This window comes from Trichechus manatus, unplaced genomic scaffold, assembly GCF_000243295.1.
Source record: "Trichechus manatus latirostris isolate Lorelei unplaced genomic scaffold, TriManLat1.0 scaffold00087, whole genome shotgun sequence".
Lineage (NCBI taxonomy): Eukaryota > Metazoa > Chordata > Mammalia > Sirenia > Trichechidae > Trichechus > Trichechus manatus.
In genome coordinates, this window is record NW_004444023.1 from 2,459,114 (window position 1) to 2,479,509 (window position 20,396).

At 46.2% G+C, this 20,396-nt stretch overlaps 1 protein-coding gene across 1 annotated transcript in view; it reads right to left on the bottom strand.

Moving 5' to 3' along the window:
* Positions 1 to 2,605: 2,605 nt before the first annotated feature.
* The window catches only part of ZNF541 (zinc finger protein 541), a 49,539-nt gene continuing 31,748 nt past the window's right edge, over positions 2,606 to 20,396 (bottom strand). The window contains exons 9-16 of the mRNA XM_004381616.2: positions 16,117 to 16,180; positions 14,782 to 14,924; positions 13,548 to 13,651; positions 11,968 to 12,043; positions 11,090 to 11,178; positions 3,378 to 3,518; positions 3,023 to 3,204; positions 2,606 to 2,873 (exon numbers count right to left, since the gene is read on the bottom strand). Coding sequence (XP_004381673.1) covers positions 2,708 to 2,873; positions 3,023 to 3,204; positions 3,378 to 3,518; positions 11,090 to 11,178; positions 11,968 to 12,043; positions 13,548 to 13,651; positions 14,782 to 14,924; positions 16,117 to 16,180 — 965 coding nt within the window. The 3' untranslated portion in view covers positions 2,606 to 2,707. The remainder of the gene's footprint in view (positions 2,874 to 3,022; positions 3,205 to 3,377; positions 3,519 to 11,089; positions 11,179 to 11,967; positions 12,044 to 13,547; positions 13,652 to 14,781; positions 14,925 to 16,116; positions 16,181 to 20,396) is intronic.

The window sequence follows — 20,396 nt, forward strand, 5'->3', positions numbered from 1 at the left end:
TATAAAGAGGTCTTTTGCATCAGATTTGCCCAATGTGATACACCGTTTGATTTTTTGACTGCTGCTTCCAGGGCACTGAATGAAGTATGGACTTCAGTTAATAATAATGTATCAATATTGGTTCATTAATTATAACAAGTGTACCATAACCATGTAGGATGTTAGTAATAGGGAAAGTAGGTGTAGGGTATATGAGAACTCTCTGTACGATCTTTGCAATTTTTCTGTAAATCTAAAATTGTTCTAAAATTAAAAGTTCATTTTAAAAATTCAGGTTCCAGGGTCCTGCCCCTATCTGATTCAGATTCTGAAAGCCTGGGGCCGGGCACAGGCATCTGCATTTTTTCCCACAGGATCCTAGATGATTTGGATGCAGACAATCTGGGAACCACCATTTGAAAAAATGCTGTTTGGGGTTTGGCTGAGTGGCATAAGGCACAAGAAACCTCCACCCCACTCTTTTCTTAAACAGGCTTTCCGGGACCACCCACTGGTGGCTGCCACTGTATCCTGACAACAAATCGGGTGGGGTGAGTCTGGACCATCACAAGCAGTTTTGGTTCCGTGTCCGTCGAAGCAGCCCTGTTGTAAGAGCTTCCATGTGTTTTAACTGTTAAGTTTCAGAGCAATTTGTTGTGCAGTAATAGATAACTAATATACCCATTGCTGTCAAGTCAATTCCGACTCTTAACAACCCTACTGGGCAGAGTAAAACTGCCCCGTGGGGTTTCCAAGGCTGTAATCTTTACAAAATCAGGCTGCCACATCTTTCTCCCGCAGAGTGGCTGGTCGGTTTAACTATCAACCTTTAGGTTAGCAGTTGAGAGCTTAACCGCTGCACCACCAGGGCTCCTGATAACTAATGTACCACCCCCAACCCTTTTAGCCAAAGTCCTTTCCAGAGCCATGGAGTCTGACTTACTCTTTAAGGTGTGACCTAGGCAATAACAGCAATAGGTTAAACAGGAGCTAAGTCTGTATGGTGCACCCTTCCACACACTTAATTTACTTTTTCTCATTTAACAGATACATGGTAGGTGGGGTATGCATTTTTCATCCCATTTTACAGATGAGAGAAATGAGGCCCACACAGGAGAAATGACTTGTCTTTGGTCATGATGAAGGAAGAGGTACCGGGATGCAGATTTGGGTTCACCTGATGCCTGAGGTCTTTCCCTTAACCTCGGAGACGAAACTGCTTTAAACCACTTCCTTTTCTGCTCCTCCTCCCACTGTGGAGCACTTACCTAAAATGCTGCCCCTCTGTGAACCTTCTGACACCACCCTCTGTCCTGCTCAGAACACAGCACAGCCGTAGACACGGTCACGCCGCGATGCCATCACCATCGGTGCCGCTCTTCGCCATCTTGGCTGATGGCGTGCACTCAGCTGCTGAAGCCCCAAACCTACACAGCAGGCTTGATTCTGCCCTTTTCCTACCGCCTCTCCCCAATGTGCAGCCCATCAACAAGTCTGTAGAGTCCAGCTCCGAAAGGCAACCCTAGTCTGAGGGCTTCTGTCCCTCTGCACTGCTCCCGTGTCCCCCACATCCCCAGCCCAGGCCACCAGCACTTTTAACTTAGAGCCTTCTATCCACTCTCCAGCTTCCACTCCTGTTCCCTACAGCCCATTCTCTACAGCTGCCAGAGAGCTTTTTCAAAAAAGGTATTGCTGTTGTTAGCTGCTGTTGAGTTGGCCCCCAACTCATGGCGACCCCATGCACAATGGAACAAAAAACTGCCCAGTCCTGCACCATCCCCATGAGTGGTGGCAGATCAGACTGCTGTGATTCATAGAGTTTTCATCGGTTGATTTTCAGAAGTAGATTGCCAGTCCTTTCTTCCTAGTCCATCTTAGGAAGCACCGCTAAAACCTATTCAGCATCAGAGCAACACACAGGCCTCCAGTGACAGACAGGCAGTGGCTGCGCATGAGGTGCTCTGGCTGGGAATGAAGCCCGGGTCTCCGTCATGGAAGGCAAGAATGCTACCACTGAGCCACCACTGGCCCCGGCACATGCTACAGTAGGTGCTTAATAAATGCCTGCTGAACGAAATGTACCAGTTAATCTGTCCAGCTCCTCCACCAGGCCACCAGCTCCCCCAGGGCAAGGATCCATCTTTCTCTTCTCTGTTGTCCTGACACGTGCCGGGGCTCAAAGCCCTTGTGGGATCAACAGGCCAGGGAAACCAGAAGATAGCTGCTCAAGAACCCAATTTAATAAAATTTACAAGCAGACAAGTACAAAAAAAAAAAAAAAGACCTAACAATGTACAAGTCACTGGGAGATGAGGGCAGAATCCGGAGTGCAGAGAGCCCCTCCCGCGGCCCCCGGTGAGGGAGGCCCAACAAGACGGGTCTGAAGGGACTTCCCGCTGATTCTCTACATCTCAGCCTCACCTAACAAACACAGCAAGCCCCAAACCTGCGGCGAAGGCTGAAGCGTGATGCAGATCTAATTTTCTCCCTCCTCGCCTTCCTGCTCTGGAAGAGGTGGGACGGAGAGAGGGGAGAAGAGAAGGTGAATGACGGGGCAGCACAGGTGTCCGACAACAGTGCGCTTCTCCCACCTGCGTGCAGGTGGATGCCAGGCGTGTCTGCTGGCTGGGCTGTTGGCGGGGAAAGCGAGGGGCAGGAAGGCGCCCCCAGCACTGGGCTGATGCCTCCCCAGGACAAGGCCTGCAGAGCCCGTTGGGCCGGCCCGGCCTCACCACTGCAGGGGGCCGATGTCAGCCCCCATCTCCTCCTCCTCTTCCTCCTCCTTCAGCTGGAAGGGCTTCACTGGCCACTTCACCCTGACCATGGGCTCCACGTGGTCCTGGAGCCGGTGCCGCTTCATGTGGGCATTCCGACTCTTGATCTTGTCGAACACCCTGAGGGTTCACCAGAGGGCTTGGTGTCAGAGTCGGGGAGGCGAGTCACCCCAGGGGCCTGGGAAGGGCAGTGACTAACACGGGGCTGAGGCTGGGGGTCAGTGTGAGCCCCCCACAGCAAGGGGGGCCAGGGAGGAGAGGGCTAGTACCTCTCACACTCTCTGCATGGGAAGATGCCCTGGCTCTCCACACTCCCTGGCGGCTCGGGGGTCCTCTTGGGGCCTGTGTTGGGGCTGGAGTTGAGGATGGACTCCCTCCTGTAACTCTTGGTCTTTATCTTTAACTCGGGAGTTGGACGGTGGCTGGATCTTTCCCGAGGGCTGCAAGCGACCTGTAGAGAGGGCAAAGGTGACATAAAGGTGCTGACCTCCCACTCTCCTAAGGGACACGGGGCTCGGAGTATCTGCTGTAGGGAAAGCCATCCAGCGGGAGCACCCACCCCCAGCCCTCCCACCTGGATCCACAGCAGAGCTGGGCTCCAGACAATGCCCCCACAGCCCCTACCTTCTCTTCTGTCCTCTCTACCTCCTCTGGCTCCCTCCTGATCCTCTTCTCTAGCCCTGGGGCTCGGCCGCAGTCAAACTTGATCATCTTTTTCCAGATGTAATAGTACTCAACACACTGGGCGACCGTCTTTGTCTGGATCTAATGAAGGAAAATGTGTGCTAGCTAGGATGGCGCCTCACCAGCAGCTGCGAGTGTCACCGTGAAGGCCTAATCCCTCCACCCCACTGGGCCAGTCACCATTTTCTGAAAGCCCTTCTGGAACAGAATGTCTCTCCACTTGAACTTGGTGCCCCCTCCCCCGCCTGCTATAAGGGTGGTGAGGAGGTTCAAAGTGAAGCCACACAGTAGCCAAAAACATAAAAACATCTCAATTCTGCACAGTCTCTGAGCAGCAATTCCACCTCCAGGAATCCCTCCCTACGGGAAGACGTACACGAAGGTATATAGTCAAGGATGATCACTGCAACACCATGCTTAACAGCCATGTGTTTACCAAGTGGGACTAATGAAACTAGAAACCCCTCACGCACTACACAGTCATCACAACCACCAGGTAGGGCCGCTGAAGTGCTGGCAGGAGGTGGTCCACGGTTGGAGGGGGATGTTCTGAGCGCACAGTTTGAGCCTAGGGCATTCTGACCCCACCATTTGCTCTTCCCTCCACTAAGAATGGATCCTACCAAAAATAATTTCTGTAAAATAATAATAATAATAAAATTAAATAGAAAAGTCTAACTGTACTAGTCAATGCCCACAGAAGCAGCAGTCAAGAAATCAAACCACGTATTGCATTGGGCAAATGTGATGCAAAAGACCTCTTTAAAGTGTTAAAAAGCAAAGATGTCACTTTGAGGATAAAGGTGTGCCTGACTCAAGTCATGGTATTTTCAATCATATGCATGTGAAAGCTGGACAGTGAATAAGGAAGACCAAAGCAGAATTGACACCTTTGAATTATGGTGCTGGTGAAGAATACTGAATATGCCATGGACTGCCAAAAGAATGAACAAATCTGTCTTGGAAGAAATACATCCAGAATGCTCCTTAGAAGCAAGGATGGTGATACTTTGCCTCACATACTTTGGACATGTTATCAGGAGGGACCAGTCCCTGGAGAAGAACATCGTTCTTGGAAAAGTAGAGCGTCAGTGAAAACGAGAGCCTCAAGTAGATGGATTGACACAGTGGCTGCAACAATCAGCTCAAATATAGCAACAATTATGCGGATGGTGCAGGACCAGGCAGTGTTGTACTGTTGTATATAGGGTCACTATGAATCGGAACCAATCGACAGCACCTAAGAACAACAACAAAATGTGCGTATTCGCAAACTAGGAATCGAAACAGTACATTCTCTGCCTGTCTAAAAAATATCACTAAGTCTTAAAAAAAAAAGTCGGACTTCTGCTTCCGGTCAAGACGGAGCAACTGGAAACAGATTTACCCTCAAATAACAAAAGACAACATACTATCCAGCAATCCACTCCTAGGAATATATCCTAGAGAAATAAGAGCCATCACACAAAGAGCCATACGGACACCCATGTTCACTGAAGCATTGTTCACAACAGCAAAAAGATGCAAACAACCTAAGTGCCCGTCAGCAGATGAATGGATAAACAAACTATGGCATATACCCACAATGGAATACTGCAGCAAAGATAAAGAGCAATGATGAATGCACAAAACATCTCACAAACATGGATGCAATGTTGAGGGCACTACTGAGTGAAATAAGTCCATCACAAAAGGACAAATATTGTAAGAGACCACTATTATAAAAACTCAAGAAAAGGTTTACACACAGAAAGAAACAATCTTTTATGGTTATGAGGGAGGGGAGAAGTGGTGAGGGGAAATCACTAACTAGACAGTAGACAGGTGTTAACTTTGGTGAAGGGAAAGACAACACACAATATTGGGGAAGTCAGCACAACTCGACCAAGGCAAAGTCATAGAAGCTTCCTAGACACATCCAAACTCCTTGAGGACTGAGTTACTGGAGCTGAGGGCTGGGGACCATGGTCTTGGAGGACATCTAGGTCAACTGACATAACATAGTTCATGAAGAAAATGTTCTTTTACACCCTACTTTGGTAAGTAGCATCTGGGGTCTTAAAAGCTTGCGAGCAGCCATCTAAGATATATCTATTGGACCCATCCCGTTCAGAACAAAGGAAAAAAAACAAACAAACAAAAACCAAAGACAAAAGGAAAGGACCACATGAACCACAGCCTGCACCAGCCTGAACCCAGAGGAACTAGAAGGTGCCTGGCTACCAACACCCACTGCTCTGATAGGAATCATAATAGGGGATCCCAGACAGACTGGGAAAAAAATGCACAACAAAATTCAAATTTATGAAAAAAGACCAGACTTACTGGTCTGACAGAGACTGGAGGAACCCCTGTGACTGTGGCCCCCGATACCCTGCTAACTCAGAACTGAAGCCACTCCCAAAGTCCACCTTTCAGCCAAAGATTAGACAGGCCTATAAAACAAACACTAACACACATGAGGAACGTGTTTCTTACTTCAATCAAGTCTACAAGATCAAATGGGCAACACCTGCCCAAAAGCAAAGCTGAGAAGGCAGGAAGGGTCAGGAAAACAGGATGAATGGACACAGGGAACTCAGGGTGGAAAAGGACAGAGGGATTGCAACCAATGTCACAAAACAATTTGTGTACTAACTGTTTAATGAGAAACTAATTTGCTCTGTAAACTGTCATCTAAAGCACAATTAAAAAAAAAAAAAAAAAGAATGGCTAAAATGAAAACGACTGACCATACCAAATGTCGATGAGGCTGTGGAGCAAGTGGAAAGAAATCTCATACACTGCTGGTAGGAATGTAAAATGGTACAACTTTGGAAAACAGCTTGGCAGTTTCTTAAAAAGTTAAACATACACCTATCACATGATCTAACCATTCCTCACCTAGGTATTTACACCCCTCAACAAAAAACAAGGTACTTGTCCATATAAAGACGTGTGCGCTTTATTCCAGCAGCTTTATTCCAAAAATTGGAAACAATCCAAACGTCCATTCCTTAGTTATCTAGGGCTTCTATAACAGGAATGTCACCAGTGGGTGGCTTTAACAGACATTTATTCTCTCACAGTTTAGGAGGCTAGAAGTCTGAATTCAGGGTGCCTGCTCTAGGGGAAGGATTTCTCTCTCTGTTAGCTCTGGAGAAGGTCCTTGTCTCTTTCAGCTTCTGCTCCTGGACGATCTCCATGTGGGTTGGTAATCTCTCTTCCCCCACCTTGCCTTCTCCCTCCCTTGCTCATTCAATGTCTTTTCTATCTCAAAAGAGATTGACTCAAGACACACCCTACACTAATCCTGCCTCATTAACATAACAAGGACAACCCATTCCCAATGGGATTATAACCACCAGCATAGAGATTAGGATTTACAACACATAATTTTGCGGGACACCATTCAATCTTGGTGGCGCAGTGGTTAAGAGCTCAGCTGCTAACCAAAAGGTTGGCAGTTTGAATCCACCAGCTGCTCCTTGGAAACCCTATGGGGCAGTTCTTCTCTGTCCTACAGGGTCGCTACAAGTTGGAAATGACTCAATGGCAACAGGTTTGGTTTTCTGGGTTTTAATTCAATTCATAACATTCCACTTTTTGGCCCCCCAAAATTCATGTCTTTGCCACATGCAAAACACATTTGCCCCATCACATCATCCCAAAAGTCTTAAATCAACTCCAACTCCAAAGTAAGTCTCATCTGCTGAATCATCTAAATCAAATATGGGTGAGACTTTAGGCGTCTTCCATCCTGGGGCAAAAGTCCTCTTCACCTGTGAACCTGTGAAATCTAGATTACAAATTATCTGCTTCCAAAGTACAATGGTGGAACAGGCACAAGGTAGATATTTCCATTACAAATGGGAGAAACTGGAGGGAAGGAAAGCACCAAGTAAGTCCAAAACCCAGCAGAACAATTTACATTAGCTTTCAAGGCTTAAAAATAATCCTCTGCTCTTTGGGACCATCTAGGCAATGGCCCTGGCTCTCAGTATCTTCACACTGTGGATGTTAGTCATGCTCTCTGGATTCTGGGTGGAGGCCCCTCAGCCCTGGGCTTCAACTCTGCCTTCCAGGCCCACTGGGATGGCAACTCTGCTCCCCCAGTTTTGGGCGGCCCCATACTCCTAGTCCATCTGAGTGGCGACCTCACCCCGAGCCCCAGCAGGCCCCATTCTTCTGCCCCCTGGGCATGGCAGCCCTACTCCCTCAGCTTTGGGCAGCAGCCCCATCCTCTTGGCCAAACTGAATGGCAGTCCCACACTCTGGAACTGAGCTGGTGAAGATCTGGCTCTTTGACACCTAGGAGGCCCTTATGACCCTAATACTCCACAGCACGTTTTCTCCTTTTCAAAATGGGCAACTAAGAGCTTGACATAATGCCATGATGAACCTATAAGTTCTTTTTTGCCTGCCTTCTCCTTTCTGCATACCTTTGTTAATGACTTTGTGCTGCTCTGCCCAGGCACCTGTGACTTACGACCCCCCACAGGAAGATTAGATCCCAGATGTCTGACATGCGTTATCTTTAGCCTGATAAGGAGATGTCTTGGCATGTATCTCTTTAGTCTGATAGTCTCTCGTAATTACCTTGTAACAAATAACTCATCCGGCCATGCCATCTGCAGGCTATAAGCTCTAATGTAAAAATGCCTTTTGGAACTCCATTGACACAGCCTGTGTTGCTGTTGGATCCCCGTTGGTGGCCACCTCCTAAATAAACTTTCTCACTTTTTCTGACTTGGAGTATGTTTCATTGGCTTGACTGTTCCAGGGCACGGACCCGAATCGGGCAACACCCGTGGCTCTACCCTTTGGCACCCTGGAGGCCATGGCTCCACTCTTTGAGACCCCAGAGGCTATGGACCCACCCTCTGAGACCTAGGCAGCTCGCCTCCCATGCTCCTTCCAACAGTTCTGCTGATCTCCAACCTGCTACAGGGATGGTCCTTTTCTTTTCTTGGAGGACAACAGATGTAGCTCCTTTGGCCTGTTTCCTGCCTGTAGAATTCCAAGAGGCAGACAGTGTTCTTTCCTTTTGCTATTTCTCTGTTCCATTCAGTCTAAGCTGATGGGTTTTCTGATGTGGTAGTTGGTTAGAGCCATCAGTCACAGGGCTTAATCTCTAACAAAAGATGCGTAGCCACGTCCTCCGTGAACACTCAAGAACACGTGTCCTTAGTTTGTACAACAGAATTTTCCAAACTGTTAAGTTTTGTTTTCATTTTGTACAGCTCATTTTTAAGTCCATCTCTTTCCTCTCTCATTTTACTACAAGCAGCAAGGAGAAATTATGTGGCCCGTTTAAGATCTATCTTGCTTAGAAATCTTCCCAGCTAAATATCCAACTTCATCACTTACAAGTTCTACCTTCCATGGAACACTTGAACATAATTCAAACAAGTTCTTTGCCACTGCATAAAAAGCACTGCCCTTCCTCCATCATCCAATCATACGTTTATCATTTTCTTTTAAAGCCTCACCAGAAGCATATTTAATGACCACATTTCTAGCAACATTCTATTGTTGGTGCCATATGTGTTCTCTAAGGTGATACTTTCTCTATAGTTCTCCTCACTTCCTTCTGAGCCCTCACCAGAATTGCCTCTGATGTCCACAATTCTACCAACAGTCTCTTCAAGGCAATCTAGGCTTTTACTATTACACACCTTCCACCGTCCACCCATTACTCAATTCCAAAACCACTTCCACATTTTAGGTATTTGTTAGAGCAGCATCCCCACTTCTCTGTATTAAATTCTATCTTAGTCCTCTAGCGCTGCTATAACAGGAAAACCACAAGTGTGTGGCTTTAACAAACAAAAATTTATTTTCTCACAGTTTAGGAGGCTGGAAGTCTAAATTCAGGGTGCTGGCTCTACGGGAAGGCTTTCTCTCTCTGTTGGCTCTGGATGAAGGTCCCTGTCTATTTTAGCTTCTGCTCCTGGGCAATCTCCACGTGGGTCGACATCTCTCTTCCCCCATCTTGCCTTCTCCCTTGCTTGTTTAATGTCTTTTATATCTCAAAAGAGACTGACTCAAGACACACCCTATACTAATCCTGCCTCATTAATATATAACAAAAATAACCCATTCCCAAATGGGATTAAAAACACGGGCATAGAGGTTAGGATTTACAGTGTATATTTTTGGGGAACACAATTCAACTCATAACATCTATCAACAGGTGAATGTTTAATTATACAAACTGTGGTACATCCATACAGTGGAATAAACTTGTTGCCATTGAGTCTATTCTGACTCACAGCGATCCTACAAACAGAGTAGAACTGCCCCATAGGGTTTCCAAGGCTGTAAATTTTTCCATAAGCAGACTGTCACATCTTCCTCCTGTGGAGCAGTTGGTGGGTTCGAACCGCCGACCTTTCTGTTAGCAGTTGACTGTTTAGCCACTCAGCAATAAAAAGGAATGAACTGGTGATACATGCAATTGCATGGGTGTTATAGATCGAACTGTGTCCCCCTGAAATATCTGTCAACTTGTCTAGGCCATGATTCCTAGGATTATGTGACTGTCTACCATTTTATCATCTGATGTGATTTTCCTATGTGTTGTAAATCCTACCTCTATGATGTTAATGAAGGAGGATTAGATGTAGTTATGTTAATGAGGCAGGACTCAATCTACAAGATTAAGTTGTGTCTTATGTCAATCTCTTTTGAGATATAAAAGGACTAAGCCAGCAGAGAGACATGGGGATCTTATACCACCAAAAAAAAAGAGCCAGGAGAATAGCCCATCCTTTGGACCTGGGGTCCCTGAGCTAAGAAGCTCCTCAATCAGGGGAAGATTGATGACAAGGACCTTCCCCCAGAACTGACAGAGGAAGGCTTCCCCTGGAGCTGGTACCCTGAATTCGGCTTCTAGCCTCCTCGACTGTGACAGAATAAATTTCTCTTGTTAAAGTCATACACTGGTGCGGTGGTATTTCTATTATAGCAGTACTAGATAACTAAGACATGTGGGTGAATCTCAAAATCGTTCAGCTGAGGGCAGCCAGACAAAGCAGAGCATATACTGTATGATTATTCCATTTATATACAACTCCAGAAACTCTAAACTAATTTATAATGACAGAAAGCACATCAGGGGGTGCCAGGGGACAGGGAGAAGCAGGAGGGAGGGATTACAAAGAGTCATGGGGCTGATACTTATGTTCATTGTCTTGATGGTGGTGATGGTTTCACAAGTAGAGACACATGGCAAAATTTATCCAATCTTACACTTCAGTCATGTGCACTTTTGTGTACCTCAATTTTTTTTTTAAAAAGCAGGACATTATGAATAGTATGAGCACCTCCTTTTCTAAGGGCTTGCATGTATGTGTGTACGTTTTGCACTTGCAGAGAAATGACTGGAAGTATTCAAGCCAATAGTCCACAGTCAGAGCTATCAGTCAGAAGTAGGACTGCGTGGAAGGGCATGGAGGATTTTATTCTGACCATGTAATGCACTTCTGGACTGTATGATTTGTTCACAACTACCACTTGTTAAAATTATAAACTGTTTACAATTATAAATAAGAGTGTCACCCAGGCAAGCGAGGCGGGCAGGCCCCAGGCTCCTGACCCGCCCTTAAGTTCCAGCTCATCTCAGCTGTGTGAGGCGAGGCCGTATGTACGCTAGCCCACGTCCACCTTACCGTCTTGTGTATCAAGTAAAAGTCCTTCTTATGGGCACAGAACGCCTTCTTAAAGAGTCTCTTCTCCATGGGGGTCCAGATGTCCGAACCTATTGGAGAACACAGCCATGGGGGAGGGACATGTCTCCTTCTCCGCCACCGCCCTGGCTGAATGCAGACCACCTTCCTCTCTAAAGCCGCTGTTCACTGGGCACAATCTATGTGTGGCCAGCACTCTGCCAAGCCCTCTACTTGCTTTATCACATACTACCAGCTGCTGTGGAGTTGCCTCCAACTCACCGTGACCTCATGCATGTCAGAGCAGAAATGTACTCCACTGAGTTCTCAATTGCTGATTTTTCGGAAGTAGATCACCAAGCCTTTCTTCCAAGGTGCCTCTGGGTGGACTCCAACCTCCAACCTTTCAGTTAGCAGCTGAGCACATTAACCATTTGCACCACCCAGAGACTCCTTTATCTGATACAATCCTCACAAAAACCCAAGGAGGTAGGGACCATTACTATGCCCACTCTACAGATGCAGCAAGTGAGGCGTCCATCGGTTAAGGACTTGCCAAGGGCAAGTGAGGGTCCCAAGCCACCTGAGTCCAGGGTTGGTGTTCTCAATTGCTGAGCTGGGCCCACCTCCACCTCTCCCTGCCAGAGGCCTCCCTGACCTGACCATGCAGAGTGCTTGAGGGAACCTGCTAGAAAAGGAGGAAAGTGGGATCCACCTAGAAGAAAGCAGTGCCCACTGAGGCACCCAGGAGAGGGCAGGCCCTTCTCAAAGGCAGGCAAAGAGAACTCTGGGAGGCACAGGCCGAGGATGCCAGTGGAGCTGACGGGCTCACAGGGGTCTCAGCCAGGCACAAACTGTGCTGGCAGCTTTTCTTCAATCACCTGTGTAACGATAGTCAGCGAGTGGATGAGTCCGCAACTTCTGGGGTCCCCTGAGCAGGAGCGTTTCCAGGGCAATCTGGAACAAGAGGAGCTGCAGGTGACTTACTGAGGGAGGGATGGTGAGATGGAGGTCTGTCTTCATTCTTTCATTCATGTGAAAAATATTTAAAGTCTTCCCTAAGTCATTCCCCAACCCATGGCTACTCAAAGTGTGGTCCACGGGCTGGCCAGCAGCCTGCAAACTGTTACCTGTAAATTGACTACATCACTAACCATACTCTGAGTCCAGCTGACATTTTTTTCATAGCAAGACTTTCCCGATGAAGGAAACAGTGCACAGATTCACCCTGGGGCAAGCTCCTTATCTCATCAGCATAGCACTACCCTTGCCTCTGCCCCATTTCAGTTTCTTTATAACATTAATTGTTACCTAACAATATATTATTATTTTACATTTTTCCTGTTTTGACTCCCCTCCTAAAATGTAAGCCCCATGAGGGCAGGGGTTTTATCTTGCTCACCAGTCTAACTCCAGTTAGGACTGGCTACGTAGTTTGAGGGGCCCAGTGCAAAATGAAAATGTGGGGTCCCTTGTTCAAATGTTAAGAATTTCAGCAGAGCATTAAGCTGAGCGCAGGGAACTCGTCTACAGGACAAATAGTCTACATGAACCACAATCTCATCTACCCTGAGATCAGAAGAACTAGAAGGTGCTCAGCTACCACTACCGACTGTTCTGATCAGGGCCACAGTAGATGGACACTGACAGAATGGGAGAAAGACGTGGAACAGAGCTCAAATTCTTTAAAAGTCCAGACTTACTGGACCAGCTGAGACTGGAGGACTCCCAAGACTACTGCCCTTAAATACCCTTTAAACCTTGAACTGAAACTATCCCTGAAGTCACCTCTTAGCTAAATAACAGACTGGCTCATAAAACAAAGAATATCACCTGTGAGCCCTGTGTTCCTTTAAAAATCATCTGTGCGTGACCAAATGGTCAACAGTTGCTTTAAAGCAAAGATGAGAAGGTAAGGGGGTTAGGGAAACTAGATTACTGGAAAAGGAACAACCTGAATGGCAATGATGAGAATGTTGACACAGTGTTAAAATGTAACCAATGTCACAATTTGTGTAGACAATTGTTAAATGGGAACCTAATTTGCTTTGTAAACTTTCACCGAAAACACAAAAAAAAATTATTTAAAAAAAGGTTTTGTTGCCTTCGAGTTGATTCTGACTCATAGCGACCCCATGTGACAGAGTAGAACGGCCTCATAGGGTTTTCTAAACTGTAATCTTTATGGGAGCAGACTGCCAAGTTTTCCTCCCGCAGGGCTGTTGATGGGATAAAACCGCCAAGCTGATCTCAAGTGAGCCCGTATCTGAGCATTTCTCCTGCAGCTCACTAAGGTTAATCCAGAGGCCATTGGGGAGAAGGATGGGTGACCCTACTTTACTTTTCAGTAGCTGTAAGCCCCCAAGCAGATGGCACACAGCCTGCATCTGGAAGCCCCGCTGCAGAGAGCAGGAATCCCCTCAAGGCTCCTCTGAGCCAGCACACCCCCGCCCGGCCTTACCTGGACATTGCCCCGGGCTTCGTGCAGGCAGTGCAGCGCGAGTTCCAGGTTGGTGCCCCCTCCTGGCATCACGCTGGAGCAGGCCACGTTGCAGAGCTCCGTCACTGTGTCCACGATGAGCAAGCCGCCCCAGCAAGGTGGGAGGAAGAGGAGACGCAAAAGAGTGAGCAAGTGCGAGCAAGGGAGGAAACCTTCCCAGACCACACAGAGAAAACTCAATGCCTTCCAGTCAACTCCGACTCATGGCGACCCCATGTGTGACAGGGTAGAACTGTACTCCATAAGGTTTTCAAGGGCTGGTTTTTAACTGCATGCACCACCCTGGGACTCCTATAAGTGAGCCCTGGTGGCGCCGTGGTTAAGCCTTGGCTGCTAACTGAAAGGTTGGTGGTTCAAACCCACCAGCTGCTCCGAGGTAGAAAGATGTGGCAGTCTGCTTCCGTAAAGATTACAGCCCTGGAAACCCTGTGGGGCAGTTCTACTCTGTCCTATAGGGTTGCTATGAGTCGCTATGAGCAGCAGGTATGGGACTCCTACACTGAGTCTACTCCTCTATAGTATACTTCATGATTTAATTTGTTAATGACTATATACAGTCTGAAAGTCTGTGTCTTTAAACAAGTGAATTAAATCCACTTGCACTTATTATTTATATACTGTTTGTATTGCTCCTTCTTATTTCGTGTTTACTATTTGTACTCTCTGGCACTATTTCACCCTTTTCCTTCCTCTACTTGTGCAGGTTTGCTGGAGCATATTTGTATTTCTCATCTATAAAAAACAAAACCCAGCTGCCATCCAGCCGACCCCGATGCACAGCGACCCCATACGTGGCAGAGTAGAACTGTGCTCCACAGGGTTTTCAAGGGCTGATTTTTCAGAAGCAGACTGCCTGGCCTCTCTTCTCGAATCGCCAACCTTTCAGTTAGCAGCTGAGTATGTTAACTATTTGCACCACCAGGGATGGGGGGCCTCCTTTCACCTGCTCGCTCTCACATTGCAGGTGAGGCGCGTTCAGTGAAGGGAGGACAAAGAGGAAGGTGGTCCTGTCACCTGCTCTGGACACTGACCAGCTACTGCGTGAGAAGAGACGCAGGGGCAGGGAGCGCCGCATGGGAGCGGCAATACTGGGACGAGGCCAACGGCCACCAGGGGACACTGCTTCTTGGTCAAGGCAAGAACTGGGAGGAGAAGCTCCCTGGAGGCGGGAATCTGACCCCTGAGCCTCAGCCACCTCGATCCTGCGTTTCCGGGTTGGTCATCACGTCTCCCCACGGCTTCCAGACCAGAGCGGCTACGTGTTCATCAGTGTCAGCCAGAGACCTCTCCTGGAGCTCCGGGATCTCAGCCTGAAACCGGCTTCCTATGTTGATGTGTCTGAAATGTGGCCACACACAGACACACAGGAGACACCATTATGACTCAGACGGGGGATAAGATGGGGTATTCCCTCAAAGAAGAAACTAGTCTACAGGACAAACAGTCTACATGAACCGCAGCTTCAACTAACCTGAGACCAGAAGAACTAGATGGTGCTCAGCTACCACTACCAATCATCCTGATCAGGGCCACAATAGTTGGACCCTGACAGAATGGAGAAAAATGTGGACTAGAACCTCAAACTCCTAAAAAAAAAAATTCCCACCAAAACACTTACTGGACCAGTTGAGACTAGAGGACTCCCCGAGGCTACTGCCCTGAAATAATATTCAGATCTTGAACCAAAACTAACCTCTGAGGTCACCTTGTAGCTAATAACACATTGGCTCAAGAAACAATGAATATCACTCTATATGAGGTGATATTCATTAAAAAATCACCTGTATGAGACCAAATGGTCAACAATGACTTTAAAACAAAGATGAGAACATAAGGGGGCAGGGAAACAAGATTGATGGAAGCAGGACAACCAGAACAGAAATGATGAGAATGTTCACATATTGTGAAGAATGTAACCAATGTCACTGAACAACTTGTGTAGAAATTACTGAATGGGAACTTAAACTGCTGTGTAAACCTTCACTGAAAAAACATTATTTTTTAAAAAAGAGATGGGATGCTCCGTGTACCTGCTCTCAGGCAGCACCCCTCCGTTATGGGGTATCTCAGACACTCCAGGCATGCCTCACAGCTGACAGACATGTGCGGGTGTTTCAGAAGCCTCTCCAGGGATACGTCCTTCAGGCATCTCTTTTAGGGCCCATGACGGGAAGCACACGCTAGTATCTGGCACATTTCTACATCCAGGGCCACACTCGTCTAGCCACATTCTATGTGGCTCACAAGTCTTGCGCAGAGCCATCACTGATTCTGTTAGAGCCCCAGGGTCTGGGGCGTTCTGCTCCCATGAGCCCAACCATGTTATATCTGGACAGAAGAAATACTGCAGGGACTCCCTGCATGTACCCGAGAGAAACCTCTTGCTTCCCTGCTAGGAAGGCTCTGCTGCTGGACCTGACCCCCTGTGATGAAGGGGACCTTGGGAAAAACTGATACTGGAATCCAAGGGGGGGGGTGAAATCACCCCACTTTGGGGAGGACTCTCAGGCTGTAAGTCTGCTCCACTCACGGTTCAATGCTGATCTTGGTGTTGTCCTTCACCACACAGATGCCAAAAGAACCATCCACTGGATCTAGAAAACATCCAAGGAAGAGCCTCAAGGAGTCTGGCTCACAAGGATCCACAGGCCCCTTCTGCCTGCCTTAGTGGACACAGCTGACAGTAGGCTCTTTAAAATCACATGTAATAGAGGAGGGTGGAGCTTCTGAAATGGCAGAGCAGGGAGCTCTGCAGACCCTCTTCCCACCAAAACAACAACTGCTGAAAATGATAAAAAATAATTTCAAGTCTCTGGAAATTGCCCTAAGGGCATTCAGCAAATAGAGAAATACTCATTTAAGAGTATCCACTGAATCCCAGTAAGAACAGCGAGAGTCTGTGGCCTTTGAGCCAGGACCTGCTCCCTTACCCTCAGCTCCATATCACAGAAGTTCAACCCTGAGGGCTCTACCCTAGGTATGTGTGGCCAAGGAGATAGGGCTCTTTCTGCCCATCTCCCAGTCTAGGGCTATGGCTTCACCCCAGGAGAAGCAGGCTGCTGGTGGTGTTTCTCACTCCCCAGCCTCATATTACAGAAACTCTAGTCCAAGCACATGTAGCTTAGAGGACTTGGGGACTCTTCACCAATCCAGCCTCCACTCTCATGGTGGAAGAGCTACCTCAGGCATGAATGGCTGAGAATACTGGGACCCCAATTGTCCCTGTCCAAGCTCATTCATAGGGTAGAGGTTCCATGCTAGAAGGGGCAAACTGAGAGGACCAGGGGCTACCACTCCCACCCAGTATCTACTCACAGAGGCAGGGAGGGGCTCCTCTGAGAAAAGTCCCTGCCCCCAGCTCCAGTGAAGTGTTGGAGGACTCCATCCAGGGGAAAGTAGGTCATAAGGATCAAAAGCTCCACAGCTCTGCCTCAAACAACTGCCTTTATTTGGTACAGAGTGTGGAGAACTCCATGCCAAAGGGCATTGTTGAAAACAATGGAGATCCTGGTGGAGTGCAATTAAGAGGAAGCTGGTAGTGCCATGATACCACAAAATGGCAGAGCAGCTGCAAGTTTAATGGAGAACCAGGGAAAGAGACAGCCAAGAAGAGGCCTCCTGGGGCCACAGTCAGCCCTGGGGGTCCGGAAAGCTGGGCGCATGCACTGGGCTGCACTACTCAGGAGCCATCAGAGCAGGATGTAAGCAGATGGGAAAGCTTCCCCTAAACTGCACACAGACTATCAACACTGGGCAGAAGCCTCGCCGGCACAGAGGGCTTACACGCGACCTCTGGCCAAAAACTGAATATACAATAAGCTACTCCAGCCAGATGCAATTTCTAGGAAGCCAGGCTTAACAATAAAATCACATGGCTCCTTGGCAGTCTAGAGCACTAAGTGTATGTCTAAGGCCCACTCAGGAGAGAGGGAGCCACCAAGATACTAGTCCCTGGCTGAATGTGGGCCAAAAACGTAATACCCCTGACCTGTGACAGGAGCCTCCAAGCCACACACACATCCAATGATAAAGGGTAAAAATCTGACTGGCCAAGGAGACTTAAGTACTACCTCAGAACGATAAATTGCTTATGCTTACCTGGGGGCAAACCCTAGGAGCCAGGCTAAAAGATAAAAAGAAGTGGGGAAATCTGAGCATGAATATCAGAGGATGTACACTATGGGGGAAATAGACTTTGCAGAATTAGTTCAGCCGAAGTAATAAACAAAGAAACAAAAGACCAAACAAACAACAACAACAAAATTCCCACGGAGAGGATATCGATATTCAAAACTGCTACAATATATTATCTAAAATGACCAGTTTGTAACAAAAAAATATGGGCTATGCAAATAAATAGGAAAGTGTGACCCATACACAGAGGGAAAAAAAGCAAGCAATAGAAAATGCTTTTGAAGGGGCCCAGATGTTAGACTTAACAAACACTTCAAAGCAGCTATTATAAATACGTTCAGAGAACTAAAGGTAACCATGCTTATTGAAGTGAAGTGAGTTAAAGTGACAATGTCTCGTCAAATACAGAATATCAATACAAAGATAGAAATTATAAAGAAAGAACCGGAAGGAAAATCTGCAGTTAAAAAGTATAATGACCAAAATGAAAAAATTCACTAGAGGGGCTCAACAGTAGATTTGAGCTTACAGAAGAAATAACCAGCAAACCTGAAGATATACCAATACAGATTATGCAATTTGAAGAACAGAGAGAAAAAAGAATGAAGAAAAATAAACAGATCCTCAGAAAAATGTGGGACACCATCAAGCACACCAATATACATGTAATGGGAAATCAGAAGGAGAGGAGAAAGAAAGTGACAGAAAAAAATATTTGAAGAAATAATGCCTGAAAATTTCCCAAAAATTAAAATTAAATATTATGCTTATCAAAAAAGATTTTACCAAAAAAGCAAAAAGAGAACCTACAGACTGGGAAAAAATCTTTGGCAACAATGTACCTGACAAGGATCTAATCTCTAAAATACACAGAATACTTCAACAACTCAACAACAAAAAGACGAAACAATCCAATAAAAAAATAGGCGAAGGACATGAACAGACACTTCATCAAAGAGGACATTTAGGCAGCTAAGAAACACAAGAAGAGATGCTCACAATCATTAGCCATTATTAGAGAGATGCAAATAAAAACTACAATGAGATACCATCTTAACCCTGCAAAAATGGCACTGATCAGAAAAACAGAAAACAACAAATGCTGGTGAGGTTGTGGGGAGATTGGAACTCTTACACACTGCTGGTAGGACTATAAAATGGTACAACCACTATGGAAAACAGTACGGCACTTCCTCAAAAAGCTAGAAATAGAAATACCGTATGATCCAGCAATCCCATCCCTCGGTATATACCCTAGAGATATAAGAGCAGTAACACAGACAGAGATAAACCCACCCATGTTCATTGCAGCATCATTCACACAATAGCAATAAGATGGAAACAACCTAAGTGCCCATCAACAGATGAACGGATAAACAAATCACGGTACATACCTACAATGGAATACTATACAACTGTAAAGAACAATGATGAGTCCGCAAAACATCTTATAACATGGACGAATCTGGAGGACATTATGCTGAGTGAAATACATCAATCACAAAAGGAAAGATATTGTATGGTCTCACGTTTATAAAAAGTCAAGAATAGGGATGCACACAAAAAACAATGTTCTTTGACGGTTACCAGGGGTGGGAGGAGGAAATGGGGGAATCACTTGCTAGATAGTAGACATCTGTTATTTCTGGTGATGCAAAAGGCAATACACAATATAGGGGAAGTCAACATAACTTGACCAAGGTAAATTAAGACACTGAGAGGTACGCAAGAATAAAGGACAATTACAGTAAATGTTATAATGTATAGTTTTACAACAACAATAGTAACAACCAACAAAATATGTGTGTGGTATAGAGGCAGACATGTTTGCTACATGTGTATAGGAAGGTATATGTGAATACACGTATGTGCATATATAGATATATTTGTAGGAATAAGAATATACATGTTTGGATGTGCTACATATACGTTCATATATATATAACAAAGCACATAGGGGGCAGAGTTACAGAGACCTCCTAGACATATTCAAACACCTCACAGGATTGGTTTACTGGGTTAAAGGGCTTAGGATGATACTCTCGTGGGACAACTCAGTCAACTGGCATAACATAGTTCATAAAGATAATGTTCTAATCCTACTTTGGTTAGTAGCTTTTGGGGTCTTGAAAGCCTGCAAGCAGCCATATAAGATACTATTGGTCTCTTCCTGTCTGGAGCAAAGAAGAGTGAAGGAAACCAAAGATCAAAGAAGAAACCAGTCCACAGGACTAACAGCCCACATCAACCACTGCCCCTTACAGCATGAGAGCAGAAGAACTAGACAGTGCCTTGCTACCATGACCAACTGTTCTGACCAGGGACACAAAAGAAGGTCCTGGGTAGAATGAGAGAAAAATATAGAATGAAACTCAAATTTCTAAAAAAGACCACACTTACTGGACTGATAAGAGGCTAGCGGAACCTGAGACTATCACCCTAAGATACCCTTTTTTAACTTGGAACTGAAGCCACTCCCGAAGTGTCCTTTCAGCCAAATAATACACTGGCTTATAAAATAAACAGTATTACCCATGAGGAATGTGCTTCCTTAAACAATCAACTATATGAGACCAAACAGTCAACATTTACCCAAAAGCAAATATGAGAAGGCAAGGAGGGGCAGAAAACCTAGACAAATGGAAACCGAACAAACAGAATGGAAATAGTTAAGAA